Here is a 23,766-nt window from a genome sequence, read left to right on the forward strand (position 1 = left end):
TTGAAGACATTTCTGGGAGGTTTCATTGATTTATTGTTTTACCAATTTCTGTGCAAGGGTAAGAATTACAAAAATCTACACACTAGAGATGATAATATATCCTGTTTCTATCATACAATGTTACTTTTACAAGCGTCCTTTAACAATATGTATATATTCATTCCGATGTACCTATTACACATTAAAGATATACTGATCATCCTCATAAGACGGACCACAAATATCACCAACAGTAAACAAGTTTGGCTAAACGTACGCACAGCCTGCAGTGACCATGTGTACTCTAGACGAGGCTTGACAAGCTTCAATGATGATGTGCTATATCATGTTCCTAGTACAAGTTCATCAAAATGAAAACACAAAACTTACAAATGCAGCACAGTTCCCTGTAGTGTTTTTTGTATAAGTGCATTAGTCATTTGAAGTGTACGAGAGTCTGTTGAGGTAACACAGCTAATCCTTTAATATAGAGAGTTGACAATAATATAAGCTCTTTTTTTTATGTTTGTCTTTATTTCATTGTTTTAATTATAGGCACAGCATATCTATAATGGTCACAACAACTTTCGGTATTATTTGTATTACTGTACTTCAGGTTATTTTGCTACTCTCTGGCCCATTCTGACATTAACAGATGAAGAAAAAAGAGAAAGTAGTTTTGGCTAAGGAAATCACTTACTTTTCTTTTGATATATAAGAATTAAGAAGTAACTTTAGAAACAGATTCCCAGTCCTGACACGGAGTGGACACTATCAAATATTAGAATCACAGTGGGTATATAACAGTCCTGGTCCACTGCTGAGGAAATGTAACAAATGGAGGGAGAAGAGGAGCTGCACTGCTGCCGCCTGACACAACTTTGCCTGACACAGGCTATTGGACAATGAGACTACCATCGCAGTGGCCGTAAACTTGCCAGACTGAAGCAGCAGCACAAGCTGGCAAACTGGTGCCAATTAGGCCCATTTGTGCTTTAGTTGCCAATCAGTCTGCTGCCAGGAGTTTCACCAACACTTTTTTCTTAGCTTTACCCAGCTCCTTACATTTCAAGGTAACATTTGGAGGATTTCATTTAAAGCCACCGTGCATAGAGGTTTTGTATAGAATCTTTTAACGGCTTGGGGCCGAAGCCCATGATAACATTACACAGCTGCAATTTCCTTGGAGCCAGCATCTAGTGGTCATTAGAAAAACTGCAGTTTGAGACAGGTCCACTGTGTTTTCCCCATCCAGCCATGTTGTCTGTCTGTCTGCTTATGCTGTGACGCTGTGGGACAGGCTTGCTGAGACAACTTCTTTCAATATAAATGGTATATAAAAGGAATATTATGAACCACCACCACAGACTAGATGTCTACATGATTAGTGGTGAAATATTCCCTTAAGTATTCTCTTTATAATGGAGCAGGAAACCACTCACAAAGAACACGCTCATGGCATCTTTGTAACCTAATAACATTTCATTGAGATACTTCTTTGTTGTGTTTCAGTAAACAGAAGCATTTTCCAGTGCATCCCTTTACCCAGCATGGCTATTCAGCATGACAGCATTACTATAAAATAATTCTCATAGATTTAAATCCTATTTTTGCGTAACATATCACTGCAGTACAGTACATTGACTTGTTCCCAACACACGTGGAAACAGAGTGGATGTTGTGGGCAGAAACAAGCACCTATCCTACACTACACAAGATTAGTGGTAAATATTCATCGGGTGTCAATGTTTGTTTTGCCGTCCAAAAAAAGGGGAAGGGACATGATGATAATCTGAATCACTCTGTATCCACAGCATTCTTCAACCACTTGTCTGACTGGAGCTACATGTTACCTTGTTTGTCCGAGGAAGAAGAGGAGGTGGATGGTGATGGAGACGGTGCTTTGGGGAAGACCCTGTCAGTGGGAGTAATGCTCGGGCTGCCCAAACCAGACGAACTGGAGCTGCTGGAGCGGTGAGGTCCTTGGCCCTGTCCAATCACAGGAGCCGGTCGAACAGGTCTGACAGGCGGGGGCCTTAAAGGAGCACTTGGTCTACGGACTGACAGAGCGGGCTTAAAAGTGGTCATAGTCTCAGATGAGGAGCTACTACTGCTGCGTCGCTGGGCTGCATCTGGATCCCTGATCACCATGGTATGGAGAGGGCTGGCAGACACCTCCTGCACTCCACCAGGGTGCTTAAGCGGCTCCAATGTGTCGAGCACAACGTCAGGCGCGTGCTTGGCTACATTCTGCCTCTCCAACTCACGCAACTCATGCAGGGCTGTATTCATTGTTTTCTCTATATCCTGAGAAGCATAAGTAGAGGAAAAAACAAAAGACACTGATGTCAAGCAACCAAGCAGAGAGTAGCTAAATCTATTTTAAGTTTTATTCCTCAGAGCTCGAGCCTTTTTATGTGATGGTGGAAAAACTAAACCCAAAATTTTATTTGCCAACTGTGTAATGTTTTGGTACCCATCAAAGAGCTAATGATGCACATAATATTTAGGAATGGTAGCGAGAATTGAGATTTTTTTCCTCCTTAATTTTGCCTCGATACAGTTATGATTTTTCAGATGAAGCTATAAAAGGAAGCTCCCTTTTTAGAGAAGCCATACATATAGGATAGTTGTATACGTACATGTTTGTTATACAATAAAATAAGAAAAGTCTATATTAATAAAAACTGCATGTGCTTTTAAGGATTTTAATCACCTCAGCGAGTGCCTCGGTCTCAAGAGCCTTGTGGTCTCCTAAACTTGCATGCCGGGTGGTGCTTGGTGATGATCTTTGAGAGTGGCTGTCGACAAACGCCTTTCTATCAGGGTGGCTGATGCAGCCAGCACTGCCAAATGTGGTGAGACGGCGTTTCTCGGGACTGTCAGTTAGACCCCTGCTGACAGCTATTTTGTGTGGACTCTGGGGGCGAGGCATAACCCTGGGGGGTAGATCAGCAGCTCTGGTGGGGCTCAGGCTGTCGGCGCCATTCCTATGGCGTGGAGCTGCAGCGCCATCTGATCGCACTCGCACCCTAAAAAGAGGCGATGAAATTGATATTTAATTCGTGAATAGTTTCAGTTTCTTTGCTCTGGATAAATATTCAATGTCCTTCCTCTCTCAAGTCCATCCCAAATATCTAACTGTTACTACCTTCCTAATGCTGGTCCAAAGCGGTTCTCAGGTGTGTGTTCACAAGGAGACTGACGCTCATTCCTTGATGAGGTTCTGTCATCGTGGTGCGGCCCACTGCTGGTCTCACTCTCAGTCCGATGAATGCTCTCTGAGAACGCGTCGTCCCTGATACAGATGCATATCGATGACGCTTTTTTATTCATGTTTAACATAGAAAATAATTGACAGTAGTCTGCTAGATAAACTAAATAAGGAGTTCTGCAGTGTTTGAACTGTTAATTCATTTCTGTGTTCAATTTTTTTAAAGATTTTTTTCTTGATGAATGAATCATTGATAACTACATTCCCATTTCATTTAAAGCAACTGTTCATTGAGTTTTTGTACAAAGTATACAATCTGTTAAAGCCAGAACTGTAAGTGCTTGATTCTGAAGCCAAAGCCGACGTAACAGAGTTGTAATTTCCTTGGAGTCAGTGTCTAGAAGTCAATAGGGAACTGCAGTTTCAGGCAGTTTCACTGTCTTCAACTTCTTTCATTATAGTTGTTGAAAATCAAATGAGAATCCTTAATAATCACATCCCTGCACAAAAACACCACAGCATTGTACCTACCAAGCCCATTCTTTTAAAGGGAAACATTAACCACTAATTACTCTGTCCTTTTGGTCCTTTTCTGCATAAATCACTACTCTTCCTAATTTAGCTTTAATTTTGTTACCTGCCTACTATTTATCAGAAAAGAAGCTATTAAGAAATTAAAGGCCTCCATTCAATACGTGACCTGAGTGAATGTCCATTCGAAGAAAATCTCTTTTTAGCAAATTGTGGATCAGAGGGTAATTGCTTCGACCACAAAGGTTATGTTTTTGTTACCCTTTGTCTGTTAGCAGAATTACAGAATAACTACCACTTGAATCTGAATCATGAAAAGGTGGATTGTAGCCAAATAAAGATCTCAACACATTTTGGAATAAATAAGAGTGATTAATGTGCTTAGTTGAGGTCTGCCCTCTTTGAGTATCTGTTGCTCCAATAAGAATGCAATAAAATGAAAGTGTAGCATTTTATTCATAATGATCCTTTCATTAGGAAGATTTCATTAAGGCCAAGCTTTCTGAAAATGGAACACAACTGACAAGCTTTTTTTTTTTTACTTTTTATGGGCTTCACAGCCTAAATAAATCTAACTTACATGTCTTGTACCACAATGTATTGATGTGGGATCAGCCCATCCACACCATTATGTCGCCCTTCCCACCAGTCCTGAGAAGCTCGCAGGTAGAGCAGCAGAGAGGCTCCCTTCTTAAAGGACAGCTCTCTTGGACTTCGGCCCACGTAGTCAAATTTGGCTATGGCTTCGATTTGCTCCAATTCTGCCATATGAAAAAAGATCAGAGGAAATCTCATTATTTTCTCTGTCAGCTTCTCAACATCCAGCTGCTGTCTTCACAATGGATTGATGTGTTTGCTGACTCACCATCATCACTTGTGTTAGGCCCGGTACCATTGTCAATCTCATCCAGAGCTCCTGGTTCACTGTGGGGGCTTTCACTGGAGAGAGGAGATGCAGAAAAGGAAATGAAAAAAATAAGAGCCATTTACGCACTCTTATTCTTCAATCATTACCTTTTATAACAAAGGAATCCTTAATTACCAGACCAATATTATATTTATCATGTGGCAGCAACCTCAATAGACCGAGGCATGCAGACAGTCAAGACAACCTGCTGACATTCAAACCAACCATCGGAACATGAAAGAAAGATGATTTACGTGATTTATCAGCTGGTCTTATCATTTCGGAAACTGCTGATCTACTGGGATTTTCCCACCACAGCTAGGGTTTACAGAGAATGATCCGCAAAAAAGAAAATATTCAGTAAGAGGTGATGGAAAAATGGTCAGACTGCTTCCAGCTGGTAGGAAGGCAACAGCATCCTAAATAAGTACTTGTTACAATCAAGGTATCCAAAAAAATATCAGTGATTGCACACCTAGTGCCATTCCTGTCAGTAAGTCTACAAGTCATGTGGACTTACCAAAGTTGGACAACAAAAGACTGGAAAAATATTTCCTGGTCTTTCTTCCTTTATATTCAGATAGTAGTGTCATAATTTGGCACCAGGAACATGAAAGCATTGGTCCATTGTGCCTTGTATCAACAGGTGGTGTAATAGCATAAGAGATGGGTCTTGTGATACTCTGGGCCTGTCAGTACCAAATCAGCATCTTTTAATCAGCACAGGTTCAATGTTTTTTGTGACATTCAGATGGTAGGGTCAGAATCAGAGCATTGTGTCAGCGGTTAAGGCTGCTGGTGGTGTAATGGTGTAGGGGACATTTTCTTGGGACACTCAGGACTAACTAAGCATTATTTAGATGCCACAGCCTACCTAAGTACTGTTGTTGACCATATTCAGCCTTCACAGCGTACTTCTGATGGTTGCTTTCGGGACAATAACATGCCATGTCACAAAGCTCAAATCATCTCAAACTGTTATGTTGCAAATGACAATGAATTCACTGTAGTCAAACGGCCTCCACGGTCACCTGATCCTAATCTGATAGTCTTTGAGAGCGGAATGGGAGATTCGCATCGTGGAAGTGCAACAAACAGATCTGCAGCAACTGCATGATGCTATCATGTCAGCTTGGACCAAAATCTTCCAGGACCTTAATGAAGATATGCCATGAATAATAAAACAGCTCGGAAGGCAAAAGGGACTCCAACCCAGTATTAGCAAACTGTGCCTAATAAAGTGTCAGTTTTTATTGCAAATGTTGTTCATGCAAATGAAAAGCTAAAAAAGATCCTGGCCTTTTTAATTTTTCTATATGCATATTTTTTCATGTATTTTTTGGAAACCTCTAAAACATACACTTTATACACCAAATTAAAGCAAAATCCAAACTACCTACTACATTAAATGTGAGATTCATATTATCCAATTAAATGACTGATCAGGATAAATCCTTTTAACAAGGAACTGAACAGCTACTCTTCATTCTTTAATTCTAGCAGTTGGATCATTTAAGAAAGGCATTATTGATGTTATTCAATAATCATATTGCTGGTGCATACAGTCTTTAAATAAACAACACTTGCTAGCGTCGCTATAGAAAATAAGTCTTGTGTTTATGAGAAAAAAGCCAATACCCTTTATTAGGTGTCTGTCTAAGAAGATAATTCAGTATTGAGTGTAAAATCTACAGCCTTGTACAAAATGGCTTAGAGCCAGGGTAGGAAGTGGAAAATGTTACATGGTGCTATTTTTCCAAGGCCAAGTTGTTAATGGCTCAGAAAACACAGCACATTTTGGACACCTAGCTTTGAACCTACCAGTATTCGTCCCCTCCAGCCATGCACTTCTCATACACAGGTCCCTCCAGTTCTCGCTGGGTTGGAAAGATGACCTCATGGTGGATGATGATTGTCTTAATGATCTCATTAACATGTGCTTGGCAGGCCACAGGATCTTGGTCATCTGGTATGGGCATCAGTGTGGGGCCAAAGCAAATAGCGAGATTGTAGGGGTCCATCATGTTCTCATCGCTGTACTGGGAAAGACTGTGGAAAACAGAACCAGTAAGTATCATTATTTTAATTTTGCACACCGGAAAATTTGTAGTGACGAGACTTACTGGTTTAGAAATGCAAACAGGTATCTCATGACGATGATCACAGGCCGCGGAAGAGTCACGATTATCTGCTGAAGGTGATGAGCTCTTTCTGCACCAGAGTCAAGCTCTAAAAGTAATAAACAACAACAATCACAGAGTGCTACACTAAATAAAACATATTCCACATGTTTTCCTGGAATGTTACTCACTGGTAGTGGATATGAGGTCGGCGAAACGCTCTTTAGGGAACAGGGGGTTTTCCAACCCCCGGAAGTAAAGCTTAAGAACTCCCGCCACAGAGTTAATATCATGATCTGTCTGATCATCCATCAGTGGATCTTCTCCTGTAGATGTAGCATATTTTCAGTCTACTCAGTATTCATCCATTGCACTCACTTTCATGTAAGATAGCAGTGATTCTTAATATACATTTCAAATTCGGAAGTTAATGTATGCATTAAGAGTGCAGTTATGTTTGCTCATTTAGGATGCTGATCTCATGTATTATGCATTAAATGGTTTACATGTCCATTACAGGGTTACATATGGCACACAGGCTCTTTATTTGCACTTTAGAGTCCTGTGAGAGTAACTGCGGTTTCTGAGGTGGGCAAAACGAAATTTAAAATCAATCAAGAGTAGATGGCTAAGTGACCTGGGACTAACCTCTTTCAAATGCATTTTTAATATCATTGACTTCGACCTGGGATCCTGGAACTCGAAATATACCTTGCTGCTGAAGACCTGTGGACATATAAAGCTGTTAGTCTAAAATGGAAAAAAAGGTATTAATATAAATGGCACACCCCCTTAAAAATAAACCAGATTTATTTCTGTTGAATGTCTCAGTAAAGGAGTTTCTTCTGTTTTTTGTATCTAAGTATAAAAACAAGCTTAAAGATAGGAGACTTCAAACATATTAAAAAAAACAAAGGAAAGGGAAGGGTGTCTGAGGGCGAGCGTCTGGTGGCCGGGCCTTAGTCCATGGAGCCCGGCCGGGCACAGCCTGAAAAAGGGCCATGGGCCCATCTTCCTGCAGGCCCACCACCCGCAGGAGGCACCGTAGGGGTCGGGTGCAATGTGGGTCAGGCGGCGGCCAGGAGCGGAGGCCCTGGCAGACCGATCCCCGGCTAACAAGACTGGCAAATGGGACATGGAATGTCACCTCTCTGGTGGGGAGGGAGCCTGAGCTAGTGCGTGAGGTTGAGAGGTACCGGCTAGATATAGTCGGGCTCACCCCTTCGCCTTTCAAGCCAGGTCCTGACTGTCGTCTGTGCTTATGCGCTGAGCAGCAGTTCAGAGTACCCAGCCTTCTTGGAGTCCCTGAGTGGGGCACTGGCGGGTGCTCCTCCTGGGGACTCTGTTGTCCTACTGGGAGACTTCAATGCTCACATGGGCAATGACAGTGAGACCTGGAAGGGCGTGATTGGGAGGAATGGCCTCCCGGATCTGAACCCGAGCGGTGTTTTGTTATTGGACTTCCGTGCAAACCACAGTTTGGCCATAATGAACACCATGTTCGAACATAAGAGTATCCATAAGTGCACGTGGCACCAGGACACTCTAGGCCATAGGTGTCAAACTCTGGCCCGCGGGCCAAATTTGGCCCGCAGCCTAATTACATTTGGCCCGCAAAGCCATACCAAATTACTATTAGAGCAGGCCTACTGGTATTATACAGCTAATATATATATTGTTTAGTATTAAGCTTTGCTTGTTCCATATTCAGTTTTCCAGCAAAACTTATTTGAGTCCATAAGAAAAAATTCATTCTTATATCTGGAGGAAGATTTTTTTTTCAATAAATATTCATGTTAGCCCGCGACTTTGTTCCAGTTTTGAATTTTGGCCCACTGCGTATTTGAGTTTGACACCCCTGCTCTAGGCCACAGGTCGATGTGGTATGTAATCGTATCACCAGACCTGAGGCCATATGTTTTGGACACTCGGGTAAAGGGAGGGGCTGAGCTGTCAACTGATCACCACCTGGTGGTGAGTTGGATCAGGTGGCGAAGGAGGACGCTGGACAGACCTGGCGCACCCAAACGTACAGCGAGGGTGTGCTGGGAACGTCTAGCAGAGGCCCCAGTCTGCAAGATCTTCAACGCACACCTCTGGCAGAGCTTCAACAGCATTCCGAGGGAGACTGGGGACATTGAGTCCAAATGGACCATGTTCAGCACCTCCATTGCCGAAGCCACTGCATGGAGCTGCGGCTACAGGGTAGTTGGTGCCTGCCATGGTGGTAACCCCCGAACCAAATGGTGGACACCTGAGGGGAGGGGAGCCACCAAGCTTAAGAAGGAGTCCTACCGGGCTTGGTTAGCTTGTGGGACTCCAGAGGTGCTGTTGACTTCGACAGAGAAAATCATCAGGCGGTGGAAGGAATACTTTGAGGACCTCCTCAATCCCACTGGCACATCTTCCGTGGTGGAAGCAGAGTCCGGGGACGAAGGGGATGACCCGTCAATCTCTGGGGACGAGGTTACTGAGGCAGTTAAACAACTCCTTGGTGGCAGAGCCTCGTCCACCCCAAGTTCCTGAAGGCTCTGGATGTTTTAAGGCTGTCTTGGTTGACACGTCTCTGCAATGTTGCGTGGGGATCGGGGGCAGTACCCCTGGACTGGCAGACCGAGGTGGTGGTCCCCATCTTTAAGAAAGTGGACCAGAGGGTGTGTTCCAACTACAGGGGAATCACACTCCTCAGCCTCCCTGGGAAAGTCTATGCCAGGGTGCTGGAGAGGAGAGTTTGAACCTCGGATACAGGAGGAACAATGCGGTTTTTGTCTTGGCCGTGGAACACTGGACCAGCTCTTTATCCTCTTGAGGATACTCGAGGGAACATGGGAGTTTGCCCTACCAGTCTACATGTGCTTTGTGGACTTGGAGAAGACATTCGACCGTGTCCCTCGGGGGTCCTGTGGGGGATGCTCCGGGAGTATGGGGTGTCTGGACCATTGTTACGGGCCATTCAGTCCTTATATGACCGTTGCAAGAGCTTGGTCCGCATTGCCGGCAATAAGTCGGACTCGTTCCTGGTGGGTGATGGGCTCTGCCAGGGCTACCCTTTGTCACTGATTCTGTTCATAATTTTTATGGACAGAATTTCTAGGCGTGGCCAAGTGGCGGAAGGCTTTCACTTTGGTGGTCTCAGGATCTCATCTCTGCTTTTCGCAGATGATATGGTCCTGTTGGCTTCATCAGGTGATGGCCTCCAGCTCGCCTTGGAATGGTTCGCAGCCGAGTGTGAAGCAGTGGGAATGAGAATCAGCACCTCCAAATCTGAGGCCATGGTCCTCAGTTGGAAAAGGATGGAGTGCCCACTCCGGGTTGGGGACACCCTCTGAAGGGTGGCTGGCCTCTCCCTTAGAGATAGAGTCAGAAGTTCGGCCATTCGGGAGGGGCTCAAAGTAGAGCCGCTGCTCCTCCGCATTGAAAGGAGCCAGTTGAGGTGGTTCGGGCATCTGACAAGGATGCCCCCTGTGCGCCTCCTGGGCGAGGTTTTCCGGGCATGTCTCACCAGGAGGATGCCCTGGGACACGCTGGAGAGATTATATCTTCTCTGCTTGGGCTGCTGCCCCTGCGACCCGGCCCCGGATAAGCGGAAGAAAATGGATGGATGAATGTGGCAATTAGACTATAAACACCTTAATTCAAAAATTGAGGGGTGGGGCCAAAGCTTCTGCTTTTTCAGTCATAACTGGTGGAAATCAAAATTACATTGTTTTTCTTATTAAAACAATCTTCACAAGACAGACGTTACTATTAGTTAGTAAGAGATTCATTAGCATCTCTTGGACAGTAGAAGTCCTGTTTATCACTTACACCCCATCTTCTTTCTTATATATAAGGATTAATGTAAGCTGAGCATCATGAATATTAGAATGCAACCCATTTTGAGAAATGAATGAATCATAGAAATTAATATTTCACCTCACTCTCTCATCCAGGCTTGTACATATGAAATGCTCCAGTTTAAGATTTTCCAAACGATCCAGTTGGAGCAGTTATATTATCTCACATTGAATGCTATTTCACTGCTAATAACTTCTAAAATACCAAAAATATTTGAATGGCTACTATTAACAATATTAAGGTTGTATATACATATCATTCAGTTTTATTTTATTTATATAGGACCGAATCCCAACAACAGTCACACCAGGGCACTTTATATTAGGTAAAGACCCTACAATAACAGAGAGAAAACCCTAACAATCAGATTGTATAAAATTATATGTTTTGTTGTGTTTTGATTATACAGACTGAAAACTACATGTAAGCAAGAAAATGAAAAGGGAAACTCTGTCTGCTCTGTCTACTTGCTGTAATGAATAACTGTCTGTCTGTTGGTCTGTTAGCACTCTTTTGCAGTTTTTAACCCTTTCATGCATGAATTATGACAACCTCAATCAGGATTTTTTACATTTTTATTCATCTTTAGGCATGAAAAAAAGATTTTTGAACTTAATTTTTTTACACATGTATTTTTAAAAGTTTTTTTTTTCATGTCCACTTAGGTGGACAACATACGTTTTTGGCTTATGAAGTTGACAAACGAATAAATAATATACACTGTGTGTTGTGATCATGTGCAAGTATACCATCAACCCTGACACACATACAGGAAAACAGCCTTTGAATATCTCTCCACTGTAGTGACCACTAAACGTGAAAGGGTTAAGATATAATTTTCAAATTTTGTGTGATGATAGACACCAATAAAAGCTCGAGTTGATTAATTTAGGTGAAAACTTTATATTGAGAGTCTGGAGAGACATAAGCGCTCTTATTGTCGTCGTTTCTATCTAAAATTGCAGGGTCTCTACTTTGCAATATAAGAATCCTTAATGCAGAATCCGATGCATTTTTGTTTTGTTAAATTTGAATTTGTTGAATTTTGTTGTAAATTTGCACTACACAAATAAAACATCAGCCTTTGTGGAAAGATAACTTATGAATAGAACTGGAACATACCATACAGGTTGATGTATCGAATACAGCTCTCAACCACCGCTGGTATAGGCTGGCCTGAATCCTATAGACACAATCAAATTATTACTAGAGAAACCACTAAATCAGAAATTAATAACCATAAGAAACAGTCACACTAGCAAGCCATTATGATGAGAAGGCTGAGATGATATCATTTATCACTTAACGTTAACTTTCTGAGTCACAATATGCAAAACAAAAATAAATTAGTGCACCACGATAACAGTATTTTCACAGGAATCCCAATGGGACAGAGGCACAGAAATGTTGGTTAGCATACTAAATACAGTGTAATGATCCCACCCAGCTATAAGACAGAGTACCTGACTCCTCGCACGGACATTCCGTCTTCCCCTGGGCAGAGAGCAGTAAGGCACGTAGACAGAGGAAGAGAAGCAACAACAACCACAACAGGTTAGTGAGAGAGACAGATCTTACAAAGAGAGACAGACAGACAGACAGACAGACAGACAGACAGAGAGAGAGAGAGAGAGAGAGAGAGAGAGAGAGAGAGAGAGAGAGAGAGAGAGAGAGAGAAGGACGAGGCATGGCCTGAGAAAAGCATCAGTGCCATGTGGCGTGTGAGACATGAGGGCATGGTTTGGGGGGGAGTGGGAGGGAAGGGCCTACTTCAGAGCATGGTGGGTGGGGGGAAGACACATATTTTTCCAGCCAAAAACAGCTTCTTGACTTGGAGGGAAATTAGAATCGATTTATCAGTCGATCTGCTAATTACGACATCTCCTCAACTAACTGATTCTTTATTTGTTCTGTGAGAAAAAAGCCCATTGAAGAACTACTAAGATATAAATAATGATAATAAAACATACAACACTATACAAAAAAATCAATAAAGCAAAAAAAAAAATTTTTTTTCCTTTTGTTTTTTTGTCAGTTGATTCATTGGTTAATCGTTTTATCTCTGTACTTTTGTCGGTGCATGCCCTGCTTGTCTGCTGAGTTTGATTAGCATTAGAGTGGAAGTGGCCATCTGTTTATTTGCATAGCTGCTGTGTGGCCAACTGACATACAGCCAAATTAATTCAGTGTACGGAGGCTGGGGGCTCACAAGAACAAACCTTATACTGGTGCTTTTGAAAATACACCATCTTCACATCAAGCTGCTGGACCAGCTTTCACCTTATCTAGTGTTTTCATCAAATGTGAAGACAAGCATTGAGCAAGAGGAAAGTCAGTGCATGAGTGAGGCAATGTTTGGATAAAAGAGTGGTCACAGGCAAGAGAACCCCCAAGGACTGCTAGCGAGAAAGCTGAGCTCATGAGAGACAGAGGGCACAGATGGGCTTATACCTGAATGAAGGCCTCCATATTGCCGTTAAACAGCCTAGGGTTAAAAATGGAGCGAGGTCTACACTTCCGCATTCTCTGGGGTTTAGGGGGAAGAGTTGGGGGCCTGGGGAGATGGTGGGGTTTGTAGGGTTGGTACAATGCAAACATGAAAAATAATGCAATATGCAACAGTAAAACTGATTTTGCTTAAGATGTTTTTCTTTTCAGATCTTTACCAAAACAATAGGCTGCTCCAAATCATAAAGAATATGGTAGTGATATATTGACCGTTTCTGAGATAGGCTACAGTCATTTGCTTTCTTGCTGAGAGCTAGATGAGACAGCCGATACTCTTTTCATATCTTCATGATAAATATGAAGAGACAGAGTGCAATTAGTCAAACTCTCGCTCAGACAGGAAGGGAAAATAATTCATGGCTCTCCATTAATTTTGAATAGCATAAAGGTGTATCCGTTACAGTTCTGTCACCTGTCAAAAAACTACAAACCTGATATGACAGAGATAAAGAAGAAAAGATAAAGATGGGCAACTTAACAAAAAAACAAATTAATAGAGAATGTGAAATATGTCAGTTTTAGGCGTTTTGGGTAAATTAAGCGAAAAACCTGCTACATCCATTATTAATACTTTCTATAGACAGTACAAAGTACTGCACTACAAAGTACAGTGGAATATGTTTCATTTAGTGGGCAATCAATAAGTGAGTGTATAATGTATTACGCTGTCTCTATAAAGCCATAATCATATTATCTAGCTTAGCACAATGTTTTAAAACCAAAAATAAATAAATAAGTACCTTGAAATTGCTTAGCTAGTGGCTTTAAATGTATAATATTTTGTGTTGCTTATTATCTAAAATCCGAATTATACAAATGATACATTGTGCTTGCACTAGCTATTTGCTACTAAATGCTAACTTAAATTAGCAAACCCTTTGCTGTAGCCTCAATCTGAGCATACAATCATCTGAGTGGGACCAACACACCATCAGGATGAACAGAATCAGCTTTCTGGCATCAACTTTCTCATTTAACACTTGGCAAGAAAGCAAATTTGTGTATTAACCTAAAAGTAAAAATAATACAAGGATGGAGCTCCTGTGACTTTCTCAAAGTAATAATGACTGAAAGGTAATACATCACAAAATACTCAATACAGATATAATTAAATATAAAATTTAATTGATCAAAATAAAAGTCAAGCATTTGTATTTGTCACACGCCCTTCTTGTCAATATTTTTTAATTTTCTCCTCATTTAATTGTTTTTATTAATCAAATCATTATCCATCTCACTGGCATTTCAGTCCCTAGTCTTAAGATATATCTATAGATAAAAGCATCTCTAATTTGGATCCAAACCATTCAACATGGTGAGGTAACGATATTCCTACACTGTGACTTTATTTGTGCCATATCCAAGGACACAGGAAGGATTTTACACATCATTGCCAACTTTATTCACCCTCTTGTCACTGAAAACCTTACCTCGTTGTTCCATATTCAGCCCTCTCCCCTAAAAGGAATAAGCACACACAGAGAGAGGCTAAATTAGAACACACTAGTTTTACAATCACAGAAGTTAGCAGCACGGTTGAGTGCTGGCTGACTATACATGGCTGGCAGATGGAGAAGGAAAGGGGTGTTATGAGAAAACGGGCATCTATTCAGTCAGGCTGAATGGGGTGAACGCCATGGTTGAATCTGACTCACCGCCAGGCAGTGGTCATTCAACGGTCGCCCTAGAAACAGCACAAGAGCCCCAGAAGGTGACTAGGCTGCAGACTAGCTCTGTGAAAGTGAAAATGTATCCAGAGGCAACAAGAGTGGGAGCTGATTTGTACAGTATTATGATTTCATGATATGTGCACCACATTAGCACACTCACACGCACGTTTCAGTATAGCAAACAAATTAAGGCCTCGCTTTGATCAGTCAGTCAGAAATGTTTGTTCAAGGATCATGTCATGTGTAAAGCAGCTTCCAGCACAATCCTTCTTTATGTCAAACACATAATTCCAACCTTAAAGCATACGCTAGCAAGAGTCTGATGATCACCATGACATCATGACATCAAATATACTTTTCTTCTCTCTTCTGGATGAGTTTAACACATATTTAATATCATGAATATGTAAGGAAAGCATGGGAAGAAATATCCTTTCAATGCTATACTAGTAATCCATGGTTTGAGATGACCTGCTTTTAGATCGTGCAGTTTTCAGGATGCCATGAGAACTACAACTTTACTGCATAATATCATTTATAATAATATAAGTAATATAATAAGGAATATAATTTGGTGTTTTGTTTTGATCAATATTTAATTATCTGATTTCTAAAAGAATCTGTGTACAGCAGACACAACTGTGATATATGGGAGTCTGAAAACTTTTAATATTCCCAACAAAACAAAATTATTTAACACATGTTTGTGATTCCAAAGTAGCAACATTGTGACATTAAAAGACACAGACCCTTACTGACCCTTTGGCTTCATTATTTTAACAGCTCTCGGGTCTTAAATTTGTATAACAGTGCTTGTTATCATGGACTGCAGGGTTTTTGTTCTCTTAATATAGCTCTGAATGATATAATTTTGTATTGTATTTTCTAAAAGCATGGGGTAGGCTACATACAAACTGAAGATATTATGTTTTTTTTAAAAATTACTTCCTTTGGCTAAATTGGCTGTATAGTGTTGTTACATATTTGCCTAACAAGTGAAAGAGCTCTGGTTCAATCCCAGAAGGAGACACAAATTCCTTTGGGGTTGCATCAGGATGGGCATCTGGTGTAAAAAATGTGCCAAATCAAACATGCAGAGTTACTGTACCTGCTATGGTGACATCTTGTAAATAAGGGAGCTGCTGAAAGTAGCTCTACTTTGGATAAAAACAGCTATAATAGATTTTCTATATGTGCTTCTATATATCAAGGTACTAATATACTCTAGAGATACTTGCTTTCTTGGCAGTTACTTTAATATAGAACTTTCTACACCGCTAAACACAGTGCGACAACATTTTAATAAGTCTCACCTTCTCCTAGCGTCTGCTTCAGAAGGTCATGCTTAGCCTGCAGTTTGACAATGAGATTGCTGCCATTCAAGTACTCCTTGTATTTCTATTGATAAGAAAGACAAAAAGACAATTAGTGCTATTTCTAGACATTCTTTGTGTTGTACTGTGCACATTTACACCACACTGCAATTTCTTTGTTCATTTGTCCGACTACTCACAGTAAAGTAGAAGCCCTCAGTCTCTTGTTGATTGGCTCGTCTTTTGGCGATGTTTGCCTTGCTCATGTAAGAGTCAGATGAGGCTGATTTCACAGACTCTGTGGATTGGCTGTGCTGGAAAGCCTCTGAAACATCAAAGTCCTCCACAGTAAGCATATCATGGAGGGTCTGCAAGGTGGCGTCAAGAGTCTTCCTCACCTGAAACAAATATAGATGTAAACTTTAGTTGTCATTTCAGCATTAATCACAACATGAATATATTTGTTTAAATACAATTATATTAAAAAAAGATAGCAAACTGGTCATTTGTACACATAAAATAATAAAAGAATATTTGTACCACTGGGCATATTTTCATTAGTCTTCTCAGTGTCTCGAACAAACTGTGGTGTAAACACGGCAGCTCAGATTATACTGCTGCAGGCTATTTGCACCGTAGTTAGACTGACAGAGTGAACAATAGAGTAATTAGCTTGCTAGCTTGATGCATCACGACATGAAAGATTAACTATGTGCCTTCCATGTGAGGCAGACAGGAAGGGACCGTGGATTTCCTTATTCATGACAGACAGCCACTGACACATACACACACCCTGGTGACCTTTAAACATGTCTGTGTGAGTCACAGTGGCCTTGGTGACCATGCTGGGGGTGGCCCCCATTGGAAGCAGGAGACTGGATGAGATACGACCCCACATATCAGTGTCAGATTTAATGAATGAATATGAATGCATAGTGACAGCTCTGGAGAGTGGCTGGCTGTTGTTACATGTTTGTAGTGGAGGGTGTTGGTGGCCCGCATTATTAAACACAACACAGTAAATGAAGGTATGAAAGTGCCTCCTGTGCCATGATGATGAGTGATAGACTAATCGGAGGGATGGGTTCTGTTTTTCCTAAAGGAATAGTTTTGTGAAAAATTATTTTGTTTGCTAAAAAAGATGAATGAAAACACAGATATATTACTTTCATGCCTGCTATGCAGATTTTATGGATTGGGCATCATTGACCACTTGCAAAAAACAGTATTGGTATTTCTTTCTCTACAACTTTTAGTTTCACCTTACCCTTCTCTGTCCCAGCACCAACATTTACCAGCTACACTTCTGTAAATGGTTTCTTTTTAATGTGCCTAGAATTCTAAAAGGCTGGGGAAAAAAGCTTTTTCTTACTATTCACTTGGACATGGAATAATTTACAGAAAGATCAGACGAGGGCTCCCTTGGAAAAGAGATTTGATCTAAATGGGGTTTTCCTGGTTGAATAAAGGTAAAAGAAACAATAATAAGAGATCGATTTCAGTGATTTCAGTATTCAGTGGATGATATTGATCAAAGCTAGCTAAACTAAGCTAACTACCTAATGACTGATTAGTAGCTGGTTAGCTTATAGCTTCAGATGTAAGGGAAAGTGTGAGAGTGTTTGCAAAAATTATGAAGTATAAAACTAAATGTAACACATCAATCTAACGGCAATAAAGACTCTTTCTCAAGGACTCTGGTGTCTTAGCGTGTTGTTTTAAAGACTCTTGCATTTAGAGCAGCAGATATGTGTTTTTTTCCCTGTTCTTCTACATTTAGTCGATGGTTTGAATGATAACAACTTCACTTCCTTGCACAGTATTTTGCATTAATACACTGATGGTGCAACCTCTATATTCAAACTCAGCAACTCAGACTACTATGTTAACAGCTTCCCCTATGAGACCCTATACAGGATTCAGGATCTAACTTCACTATCACTGATAATCACTTGCATACATTTCTCATTTGTCTTTATGTACACCTTTGTACATAAAGACTCTTTCTCAAAAGACTCTGGTATCTGTGTAACATTATCTCAATGAAACATCAGGATATACTACAGGAAAATATTGACCTTAGAGAATAGAGAAAAGAATACAGATGCTGCTTCACATATCAAAGGCCAAATATGAACTGAGCGTGAGTATGGATAAGGCCATCTAAAACGTATACCTAAGCACATCAGTGAGCTTGTTTTGCTTTAAAATGAGCTGCTCACCTCTTCATTTTCTATTTTTAGTGTGGCCAGACGTGATTGCAGCTGGTGGTAGCGCATCAAGAGTTCTGTCTGGACAGGCTGCTGTGCACTCACTTGACACACCTGGGATTAAGAAATAAAGGGATATTTCCGAAAGTGACTTAACACAGTGCAAAATAAACATAGCAAGAATAAAGACCTTCAAAGAAAGCCTTTTTAAATCATTACCCTCCCTGTTGACTCACCTCATCTCCCATGTGTGGCTGATAGTCAAAGCATGCAGGAGGACAGAAGATCTGGCAATGTGTGTCCATAAACTTCAGCTTGTCTCCTCTGGTGTCCATGGCATCCACTGCTCCCTCCAATAAGTCCAACCCTTCGTGCCGAGAAGTTTCTAGACTATATTCTGCAGAAAGGTAGGTTCTCAAGGTGCGTGCTAAGCTTGCATGGTACCCTAAGTCGCAACACTGGGGACAAAAAAACAAACCATAGTAATTACAGATCCAAAAACAAACTTAACCTGAATAAAAATGCACTCTGACAAAAAGAGAGTATTTCCATTTCCATCCATATTTCCATTCTTGGCTCTGACTTACATCTATCATGTCTGAGACATCGTGGATGTAGTATTTGGCCACCAGGGCATTAGTAGCTGCCAGATTGAGAAGATAGTCATTCCGGGCCTTTGTGCATTTCATCTTGTTTTCAGAGTACTTGGCTTGTCTCTGGGGGTGTAAAAGGAAGAGCGAGAGTCCCATCAAGGGAGGAAGCAAAATGGTTTCCTAATGTACTCTAAGAATGCATTATACATTAAACAGTTGTATCTTCTCTATAATCTGTCAGTGTGCATGTATAAAATAGTTGGATTTACTTGGACACTTCAATTACAAATGCATTTACAGCTTGTTTGCAGTCGAATAGATAGAGTGCATTGGGAGTAATGTGCATGACATAAATCCTCATCATACATGGGCTAAAAACAGACCTTCTCCTTCAGTTTCTCCATCTTCTTTACAGAACTTCGACGCTGTGGACGATCATCGTAGCCATAACGCAGGCCAATGTCATTAGCCTTGCCAATGTGCTTCTCCTCCTGCTTTTCTGCCTCCTTCAGTTTGCTCTCAGCACTGAGACTCTCAGTGTGGTACATGTGGTATGTCTTCATCACCTGCAAGAATACACAGCAAGTATAAAGGACATCACAGTTAAACGAGCAAGGAAGCTGATAAGTATGATGAAGAAAAGCAATATCCTCAAATTTTGGTACAGGATCCTTGTTGATCATCAGATTATTTTACTTTGTAACCTAAAGATTCTGCAACCTTACAGAAAAAAACTCAAAGATCCGACAGTACGTAGAAAAAACTTCAGTCTGAACCAGGCTAAGTTAAGGAGAAAGAAATAAGAGAAAGAAAAACCGTAGGGAGACACCCTGTGGTTTGTTCTTTAGGACAAAGAATCAACTACAGGACTGAAAACACACTAAGTGGCCAGCAAAAACGGGCCAAAACACCACGTAATCTGAATTTTAAAATCCAATGAGAATGACAAATGTGACTTTGAACTTGACCTTCAACACAAATTTGATGGAGACCTGTGAGATGATCACTGTGTGCAGGCTCCACTAAAATATGACCAATATTCTGTAGTTAGGAGGAAGAAAGATTCTTGTGAATTATTAACGGGCAGACAGAAGAGAGACGCCTCGCCACGGCATGAGGTCATTAGATTTTGGCTAAATAAACTAAGAATTGTCAGTATTCTCTTTTTTATGAACCTTTCTTATTAATTTTATAACCAGATCATCATGACTTAATAAACACAGCAGCTGCTTAGAAAGATACCAATAAGACGCCGGAGTACTTTTGTTCATCACACAAGTAAACATTAGTGAGTGTAGCATACTCATCATTCTCATGGGACTGTCATATTTTCATTGACATTTTCTAACTCAGCTGGAGTGTCCAGTACGTTTGTCTGATGTCTCCACACTGTCTGAATAGCCTAACCACAGAATAGCAAGACAAATTAAATATCCCAGCAAAGTAAAGTAAGACAGTCGTGGTACTTTTACAAAAACAATCTCTGTTTTTGGATAAATGTTTCATGGTTTTATCAAAAAAGCCACATGTAAATGTTTAACTAGTAAACCTGAATCAACAGCACAGTCGCACAACATCTGCTTCACCATCACTGATTCTCAAGTTCTGGTTTCCTAGCAACCCCGTCTGCAACGGACGTGCAAAGGACATTGAGATCGATCAGCAGGGGAGGAAGGAGGTTACAAAGTGACAGTGAGCAACCTCCTCTGCTACAGATGAAACGAAAAACTCCTCAATTTTTGCAAAAACTCAGCAGCTGACCAAAACCAGGGACCTGCTGCCTGACAACATTTGCTTATTTAAAATGCAAATGATAAAATAACCACACAATGATTATATTTTCTCTTAAACTCTACACTTTTCTCAATTATAAAGTTGAGCAGACTCCTGCTATTCCTTATGCTGTGTGTGGGAGCTGCAGACAGGCATTTAATAATGCATGAATCAGAGGGAGGAAAAATCAATATCAGTATAGCAGTAATATAACATGCACGGTACAATGTTACATGTGAGAACTATTCTCATGTGGTTTATACGATTTCAGTAATCCAGATTCAAATCCATTTGTGATATGCTGCATACACATCATTTTGCAATGTGCACATGTGCTTAGCTTTCTTACTAGGTCATTTTTTTTCCTTTTGCCACCAACTCTTTTTTTTAATTTAGTAATTTTGTAAATTACTAACAATTTGCGAAACTAACTGTAAAAAAAAAAAATCCACAATTGACCTACTTTCTGCTCATCTTCGCTTTTTGCTCCTTTATCATAAATGAATCAAATCACAGGGTTGTCAAACTTTGCTGCAATTATGTTTAGCCAGTTTTACAGGACCACGATAAAGGATTAATCACCTGCACAATTAAGCTGACAACAACTAGGATGTCAAGAGAAAGGATTGAACGTGCAAGCAGCCAAGAGTGGAGTTTTATACATCCTGCAAAAGAAATGACGCTCGGTCATGAAATAAATCAAATTTACAGTGAAAAGTAGTGCAAATCTATAAGAGCATGTTGTTGTTTCTCATCTTATTTGCAATGGAATGTTTTAAGACCTTTAAAACACAATTTGGTGACTGCTCTGTTTAATCACTGAAATGAAAAACAATGAATTGTGGATGTGACGAGGGAAAAAATAATCCACGAGGGTATTCTGTTTCACAGCATGCTATTGTCCTGCTTGCCAAAATACACTTTCATCGTAGTCTTAATTACATCTAGTCTGTTTATGCTTGTAAATTGTTTTTTCGTTTATGCTATGAATCATATTAGCCATTGAGCAGTAAGTAAAGATAAGGATATCACCGAGCAATTAGAGCCAGAAGAATGCATTCTGGCGAGTCTGCTGTACTGTCCCACATGCAGCCAGTGATACGCCTCAGTTCCTTTTCTTTTGCCAAATGAAGATGCAGTGCAGATAAACGCAGATGTTTTGTGTCTGCACCACTGCACAAACCTTTGCTGTGTGTTTACTAGTATGCATATGCACACATTTCTATATGCAGTATGTGGTTATAACAGTCCACCGAGAGTGACAACTGTTAACATATGAGGCAAGCAGAGGTGTCAGATTACATGTAACATTAGCTGAAAACATTACAGAAGCTCATTTTGCTGTAAGCACAGTGCACCTCTGTAGCACAGACTGCTGAGTCTGCTTGAAGCACAGCTAGGAGCACGAACACTGTCTCCTTCAACTCATGTAGCAATTCACAGCAGGAGGAAGAATGCAAATTTTATCCTTTCATGACCTCAGGAGAGGGAAGAGATGACCTGTTACAGGCTGCTCTGCTGAAAAGGCACATCTGCTCTGTGTGGTGTCAAACCCACAGGTTGCAGGTTTAGGTATTTAAAAAAAGCCTGGCTTTAAGATTGACATCCCATAGGCTTTCAACACAAGCAACAGCAACTCACCGTGTACAGTTCATTGGTGACTTTCACTAACTCTTCATGCATCTGTACGCCGATGTCTTTACTCTGTAAAAAAAGAAAAACAGGAGACAGCTTTGTAGAGGAAAATAATACCACATTTAAAGGACAAATGAAGACAAGTATTCAAACATCTAAGAACAAGAACTGGGTTAGTTAACAGAACTGCTTTCCCACATGTGAGACACTTGAAAGCTGTGTGCCAGTTTTATTTTGTATGTGATGGATGTCATCAGTATTGAAATGCTATCATTACGCTGCACCAGAAAAGATACAATGCCCAAAGTGCAAATGCAGACTAAAATAGAACAGCGCAGTAACTGCAGAGCATTTCCCATTGAGCGGAGTCGCAGTTTCCGTTTGGTTTTAAAGGATGAGAGCCTATGATGAATTGGACATGTCCCACAAAAGGGTTATAACCTAAGACGGGGAATGATGCCAGTGGAGAGTGAGCCTAGAAATCCGTTTGAGGTAATACGGAGTAATGCTCAGCTCAACCAATCCTGTTTTTGTTTTGTTTTTTGTCACCTCTCAGGGACTACTTTGTCAAAACAGCAACCTTGCAATTTCACATGTGACAGGCATTAGACTTTAGCACATTCAGTACATTTAGTCTTTGTTTAAAAAGATGCCAGAGTTGATTCATTTCCCTCCCCCCATGTGTCATTTATTAACATCAAGACTGCAGCTGAACCAGGATACTGGAGTATAACAGGATTATTGTTCAGAACTTTACCAGAATTTGAGCTAACATTTTGAAAAAGAAAAAAAAAAGATTTTCTGCAGGCAGTTAGTGTTTTTCCTAGCATGGGTTACAGGCCATCCCATTCTCATCAGGGCTCCCATCAAGATACTGCAGAGCCCCCTAGAAGGCATAAATTACTCTAAACTCCTGCTGCTGTCAAATGATATGATACTGATATAAAATCCCTAAGGTGGTTGGGGATGCCTTTCCACATGTACTCTGCTACTCTCATGCAAAGCATATGTTATGTATACTCTTATATGTAACAGTATAAAACATATATAGTATACTAAAGCATATATATAGTATATATAGTTTCAGACATATGTTTGAAAGACAAAATTTTGGATAAATGAAAGAAAGTTACAGTTGTGGTCAGAAGTTTACATAAAGTTAATATAGCATGAGTGTCAAGCTAAGTTTTGGCTTTAATGATTTCTTTGAACTGTTGTTTTTTCCAGGGTGGAATGATTGAACAGCATAAATCTTTACTGACTTTGGGTGGATGAGATTGAAATTATTTTTGAATATTCTCTAATCCTCCCAGGATTCATACACCCCCACTAATATTTGGTTAAATGTTCCTTAGCAACTTGCACCTCAACCAGACACTTTTGCTAGCCATCCAGAAGCTTCTGGCACAATTTCGGCTGAATGTTTGATCGCTCTTCTTGGCAGAAGGTGGTGGAGTCCATTCAAATTAGTTGGTT

The 23,766-nt window shown here is 40.6% G+C and overlaps 1 protein-coding gene across 3 annotated transcripts in view; it reads right to left on the reverse strand.

The window, feature by feature from the left end:
* LOC147330914 (SLIT-ROBO Rho GTPase-activating protein 3-like) overlaps positions 1 to 23,766 on the reverse strand; it is a 48,793-nt gene that overhangs the window by 11,816 nt on the left and 13,211 nt on the right. The window contains exons 4-22 of one of the 3 annotated variants that reach the window (XM_086292837.1): positions 22,297 to 22,359; positions 19,266 to 19,448; positions 18,877 to 19,005; positions 18,526 to 18,747; positions 18,302 to 18,403; positions 16,280 to 16,477; positions 16,080 to 16,164; positions 14,527 to 14,554; positions 13,040 to 13,142; positions 11,711 to 11,771; positions 7,400 to 7,477; positions 6,943 to 7,077; positions 6,755 to 6,860; positions 6,453 to 6,680; positions 4,590 to 4,663; positions 4,305 to 4,485; positions 3,131 to 3,277; positions 2,696 to 3,011; positions 1,833 to 2,286 (exon numbers count right to left, since the gene is read on the reverse strand). In XM_086292837.1, the coding sequence (XP_086148963.1) occupies positions 1,833 to 2,286; positions 2,696 to 3,011; positions 3,131 to 3,277; positions 4,305 to 4,485; positions 4,590 to 4,663; positions 6,453 to 6,680; positions 6,755 to 6,860; positions 6,943 to 7,077; positions 7,400 to 7,477; positions 11,711 to 11,771; positions 13,040 to 13,142; positions 14,527 to 14,554; positions 16,080 to 16,164; positions 16,280 to 16,477; positions 18,302 to 18,403; positions 18,526 to 18,747; positions 18,877 to 19,005; positions 19,266 to 19,448; positions 22,297 to 22,359 (2,893 nt within the window). Of the gene's footprint in view, positions 1 to 9; positions 2,287 to 2,695; positions 3,012 to 3,130; positions 3,278 to 4,304; positions 4,486 to 4,589; positions 4,664 to 6,452; positions 6,681 to 6,754; positions 6,861 to 6,942; positions 7,078 to 7,399; positions 7,478 to 11,710; positions 11,772 to 12,051; positions 12,083 to 13,039; positions 13,143 to 14,526; positions 14,555 to 16,079; positions 16,165 to 16,279; positions 16,478 to 18,301; positions 18,404 to 18,525; positions 18,748 to 18,876; positions 19,006 to 19,265; positions 19,449 to 22,296; positions 22,360 to 23,766 lie in introns of those variants that run through there. The other 2 variants (XM_086292839.1, XM_086292838.1) reach the window with 2 other exon arrangements.

The sequence above is a fragment of the Aulonocara sp. 'chitande type north' Nkhata Bay genome, linkage group LG5, assembly GCF_057382095.1.
Source record: "Aulonocara sp. 'chitande type north' Nkhata Bay isolate Kocher_YH1m ecotype deep benthic linkage group LG5, A_spYH_male_GT1.1, whole genome shotgun sequence".
Taxonomy (NCBI): domain Eukaryota; kingdom Metazoa; phylum Chordata; class Actinopteri; order Cichliformes; family Cichlidae; genus Aulonocara; species Aulonocara sp. 'chitande type north' Nkhata Bay.